Raw genomic sequence first — 6,000 nt, 5'->3', positions numbered from 1 at the left:
CTTGTTTTCATCACGGCTAGTGTCAATGAGGAAACAAATGACAGTAACCTTTTTATTCAGCTTCACCTCTCCACATTCATCCTGGCTGTTGCAAATTGTCCCACAGTCCCACTGAAGAGAGCCAGTTAAGGATTTGGACCATTCTGTGCTCTGCAGTGGCCAAACAGAGGAAAAGGCCAGCACTTGTCCCATAGAAGTCTAAGCACAAGCATTATATGTTCCTAATAAAGTGATTATATGAATCACAGTAGCAAAATGTTCTTGCAGAACATACGCTCCACTCCCTGACTTAAGCATTCAAGTGCAGCTGTACATCATTCCAGAGGAGCTTTTTGACTTAGATCCAGGTTAGCACATACTGCCCTATGTTACAGAAAAGTAGCAACATATCTAGCGCTCAAGTGCATCCTTTAATGAAGTTTCTTGTGGCTATTTTATTGGATGAAAATAAATTCCAATTGGCCCATATAACAAATGAAACTCAACTACAAAAATGTAATGATATTTATTCTCACAGCTGCCAGCAAACTCACATGCACCATGAGTCATTCCAGATGTGAATAAAAACAAAGTCTGTCTGTAAAAGTAAGTTTCCTGATCCCGAGGAGACTTGGGTTGGGAGAGAAGCTGCACACTGAATTCAGCTGCACTCAGACAGGTTCTCCTTCAAAGGGGAAGGGGGCAGGGGGGCAGGAGGAAAAGCCATTTATTTATTCCTGAAGAGAAGGAAGGTAGGAAAGAAAGAAAATAATATATAGCTAGACATACATATTTCAAAGAAAAGGATGCTTTGGAAGACTTTGCTGCTGCTGCTGTTCTATTATAGTGCTCATGCCACTGTAAACTACAAATGGAGTAGAGGTAAGATTTAAGCATGAAAAATTATTTAAGAGAAAACTTGAAGTTATTTTGCATTATATATGAATGTATAATTCAACCCTCCCAGATCTGGAATTTTTTCTTCATCAAATGGGTCACTTAAATAGATGCACAGAGAAATAGAAAAATGCACCTGCATAAGTGCAGAAAGGTAAAATGATATATATATATATATATATATATATATATATTCTGCTATAATACAAACATATACAGGAAGTATCTGTGAAAAAGAAAAGAACTGTGCTTTTTTCTCACTTTCTCCTTTCTCTTTCTCCTTCTTCTCTTGAATTAACGGGAATTATAGGTCATGAAGCCTCAAAGCAAAAGCCTCTGCAGCCACAGGTGGGATAGTTCTCTACCCCATCAAGCAGACACCTGCTAATAGGAAACACAACAAAGCATAGTTTGTGCAAGGTGCCTAGAAATGCCTATGACGTTACCTTGATAGATTAGCATGCACAACTCAGAGAAAGCTAGCTAGGGTATTACCAGTTTTCAGTGGCCAATACTATAGTTAGTCATGATATGTTTGTATTCATGTGTGTGAATAGTGATTTATGAAACTGTTTGGGAATATCAGATTGCATAGCAGGTACTTCTTTGACAGCTAGTGATGATTGTGGGTTTGTTTTGGTTTTGGTTTGTTTTGGTTTGTTTGGTTTCCTTTTTGTTTTTAAAATTCTTTCCTCTGATATTTGTCATGAGTCCTGTAGCTACTTGGTAAAGCTGCTGGAAGTGGAGAAAGTAAACATCTCCCAAAAGACATATGTTAATCTGATATAGAAATGTACAGACTCTTAAAGGAACTGGATTCTGTTAAAAACAAAAAAGCAAATAAATAAACCAACAAAAAAACATCCAGGTGCCTCTCCCACTCCATAGTTCTGATCTTCCATGCTTCCTCATTAATGCTAATTCCTTTTCAATCTGTTATTTGGATTTAGTTTGAATTTTGTACGAGAGGCAGATTCTGAGTGACATAATGATGAGATACAATTCTGCTCACTCTGTATCAACATTTAATTCTTCCTTATAGCTAGTAGGGGCCTTCTAATAGGCCACTGACTTTTGACTCAGTGACAGGCTCTTCCTGCAGTTTTTCCATTAGCCTGTTGGATGATGTGGGATGAGTAATTATATTTTTGTGCATTTCACCTCCTTGACTGTTTAATAGAAGTAACAGCACTGATTGCTTTCATGTAATACTTTGATTCTCTTGATAAGTATTTACCTTTCCACTGAGGACACATGAAAAAGTGAGGAATTTAGAACTAAATCTGAATATTTGAAACAAATCTATACATATATACTTATCCTACATTTTGGAAAAATTAGGACATCTTTTCAATGAAGGAATAAATACATGGGGAGGGGTCCACTGCCATGAAATAGTCAATATGCAACTTAAGGTTGTTCTTTGTGTTTGCTAACTCTCTTACTTTAATTAAAAAGCAAAAACATAGCCACACAACTACAAAAGTCTAATTATTATCACCAGAACATTTAAAGGAAAGTATCAGAACTCTATGCTTCCTTTTGTGGAAGCAGATTATTTTTAAGCTGGAGGCTCTACAGCTTGATTTTAGAGACTTTGGAGGGAAGAGGAAATCCAGTCCCCATTGCAACAAGGAGTTCCTTTCTAGCAAATATTAGTGATCTGCTGAGGAGGAAGCCAGACTAATTCTCCACAACTGCTGGGATTTTCCTTTAAACCTTTGTTTTAAACGTTTGATTCTTTCAATAATAGCTACTTCAGAGCACCCCCACTCAAAATATCTGTCAGCCCAATCAGTCCTATCCTATTCTGCAATATTTACAGGGTGAAAGAACCTTCCAAAGTTGTAAATTACTCATAAACGTCAGAGGAAATCTGACTGAGTACTGAGGAATGACACACCCTTCTGTGCATTTCTTACTCTTCTTTCCTTCCACAAGTGCCTGGATTAATCCCAGTTACTTAAATCTTATCCAACTGCTAGTCTGTGTTCTACAGTAGAAAAGCAAACAGATCAGAATCTGGTCTGATGGAAATGAAATACAAATCTGCATATTAGCTTCATCTTGACCAGTAGTCCAGGCTGTTTACCAACCAGTAGGACAATGGGCCCTGATTTAATTAGCTACAGTTGATAGGTTGTTTTGTTTTTGTTTGTTTGTTTGTTTTTCCCCAAATAAATGAACACTGTAAACTGGATAAAACAAAATCTAGTTTATACCTTTTATTTTTGAGGTATCTTCAATGCCTAGCTCTGTAAAAAAGTATTTATTCTTTGCTGAAAAAAACCAGCAAATGTGAGGAAAGATAAATATGTTTCAATTGACCAGTGAGTGGAATCTACAGTCTGCCACCTTTCCTTGCTTTTATTAGCAGAAGTGAATGGCAAAAAATTAAAACAATATGACAGAAAAATAGGAAAATATTTTTATTGCTTTTCTCCTTTCTTTTTTTCCCCACTTCCTCATCCTTTTGTAAAAAAAAAAAAATAATAATAATAATAATAATAAAAAAAAGTAATAATAAAAAATGACATACTCTACCCAGTCTGTTTTGACCCACCTGTGGACAGTATTCCAGAAGCTACAGGCAAATCTCACTCACAAGGACTGATGTGTTCAGAATCCTAAAGGTATCTTGCACTATAATGCATTAGTGCAACCTCACCTTGAGCACAGGGAGCAATTAATGCACCACAATATGGAAAGGTCATAAAACTGTCAGAGAACATCCAAAGAAGGTCTAAAGGAGGTCTATGAAGATGAAGAAGGGTCTGGAGGGCAAAGTGTGTAAGGAGCAGCTGAGTTTCCTGGTTTTGCTCAGCCCAGAGCAAGGGAGCTGAGGCTGATGGGGGCTGCAGCTCTTGACAGGGAGCAGAGTGGTGGCGCTGAGCTCTGCTCTGTGTGACAGTGACAGGGCCTGAGGGAACTGCATGGAGCTGTGCCAGGGGAGGGGCAGCTGGGGGTCAGGGACAGGGTCTGCACCAGAGGGTGGTGGGCATGGAACGGGCTGCACAGGGCTGTGGGCATGGCCCCAAGTGCCAGAGGTCAATGGGCATTGGAATGCCACTCTAAGACAGAGGGTTTGGATTTTGGGTGGTGCTTTGTGTTGCCAGGAGTTGGACTCACTGATCCTTGTTGGGTCCCTTCCAACTCAGGCTATTCTGCGATTTTATGATTTGAAGTGGTGACAGAATGATTGGAATCATCAGCTCAGCTTTCCTCAAGTCTTCTGTAGCCTTTGCTGTATGGTATTAGCCTCTTGCATTTGTGAAGTACACGTCTAGGGACAAAACATAATGTTAGGCCTCTAGTAAAGTGAATTTCCTATAGGATGGTAGAGGTGACGTTATTAATTTCAGAAAGAAAACTAATAAATGTATGAACTGTAGGTGGAAAAAAAGAAAAATAAAAATAGAGAAAAATAAAAATAGCACACATAACAGTGGTAATCTGAGCCAATATCGCTTCTTGTCATCCAGTTGCTTTTCTTGCACTGCTCTGACAACTACTAGTACACTGATGAGCAGAAGTGAGTTTCAGGACTACATTACAAGAACTGCCTATTCCCTGAGGAGAAACCCTAAGGCAAGTCTTGTTAGTACATTTCATCTCAGCTGGCAATATTTTCTTTAAGGGCTTCCCAGTTTAAATGGCACACAGACAATGGCACACCAGTTCTCTGGTTGCTTAGGGAGAGAAGATATAATGCTATTCCTTGTGGTTGTGGCTTCTTGGACAGTGAGAAACAGCAGTAGTGGTAATTGCCTCTCACTGAGGATGAAGTAGGAAATACTGGACAACAAACAATTGGAAGACATGAAAATTGTCAATGACAAAAGGGTATACTAACTATAATGACATCGATGAGGCTTCATGCTTTTGGCAATGGTTGTGTTGTGCCTTTCAGGATATCAGCATTATTACAGCCATATCCAGATTTACCTGGTCCTCATGCATTATTAAAAAGGAAAAAAAGTTTTTCCAGAACATGGGAGGAGTAAATTGATCTCCTGATAGGCTCTCAGCAGAAGCAATTACTTGGAAGAAGAGAAGGTCCATAGTCTGATTTCTGAACGATGGTGGTTTGCTTTATTTTTTTCTCTAGTGTTGTGGTAACTGAGTTTTTGAGTTTGATGAAGCAGCTGCTGCATGAGAAACTCTCGCAGACTGCTTCTGCTGATAGGCTTAGCTGCAACAGACTGGCAGATGTCCAGTGCCTAGAGAAGGAGGACTATGTAGACGACTAACTAACTGCTTCCAGAGAACCATCCAGTCCTTTTATCAGGAAGTAGAATTTAAACTTTTCTATATTGTGTGATCATACATATCATACCAGGTAGGTTGATGTCAATTTTGCCAAATATATAAAAGATGAGTACCTTGGATTTAGGGTATGCACAGCATCTGTGGAATAGGATCACCTGGAACATCTGGAACAGGTTGCCCAGAGTGTGGTGGATGTTCCATTCATGGAGACACTCAAAGTCAGGCTCTGAGCAACCTGATCTAGCTGTAGATGTCCCTGTATATTGAAGGGGAGTTGGATAATATGGCCATTACAGATCCTTCCAAATCAAATGATTCTTTGATCTGCACACATTTATCCATATTTGTCTCTCTTTCCTCCAACTCATATTGCACAGTTACAGCCTGGCACTCCCTTTTCAAACAATCTCTGGGATTCCACCATTGAAAGTAATACTAGTCCAACTGTGCTACCCTGGTTGGTGTGAGGAAAAGGAACATGACTTTAACACAGCATGTAATTATGACATAAATGGTCAAACACGTACTCACATACACACTCAGAAGTCCTCAAGTATGCCAGGTCATGGCTTTGGCTTATTTTAAAGTCTCCAAAGGTTTGGCTCAAGAAAAAAAGGCAAATTACACAATCTGGACTGCTTACAAAATCTTTTAAAAATGCAACATTTAATCACTTTGATTTTCATAAAGTTATTTTTATCCAAATCGAAAAATATGCATTGTGCATAAAACTATGAAAGATATGAAATGTTATGGAACAGAGCCAAATCTTTCCATGCCTGGCTGTGTAAAGTATGTTCCTTCTCATGGAGAAAAATATTTCCCTTATCTCTGGCTCCCACATGGTCACTTGAA

General features: G+C 38.9%; 1 protein-coding gene across 1 annotated transcript in view; it reads left to right on the top strand.

Annotated features, from left to right (window-relative positions):
* Positions 1-471: 471 nt before the first annotated feature.
* FAM180A (family with sequence similarity 180 member A) overlaps positions 472-6,000 on the top strand; it is a 28,013-nt gene continuing 22,484 nt past the window's right edge. Inside the window, exon 1 of the mRNA XM_015866461.2 lies at positions 472-861. Coding sequence (XP_015721947.1) covers positions 786-861 — 76 coding nt within the window. The 5' untranslated portion in view covers positions 472-785. The remainder of the gene's footprint in view (positions 862-6,000) is intronic.

This window comes from Coturnix japonica, chromosome 1 (assembly GCF_001577835.2).
Source record: "Coturnix japonica isolate 7356 chromosome 1, Coturnix japonica 2.1, whole genome shotgun sequence".
In the NCBI taxonomy this organism is placed as follows: domain Eukaryota; kingdom Metazoa; phylum Chordata; class Aves; order Galliformes; family Phasianidae; genus Coturnix; species Coturnix japonica.
Note: the sequence above shows the minus strand (reverse complement) of the source record. Positions and strands in the feature narration are given on the sequence as shown.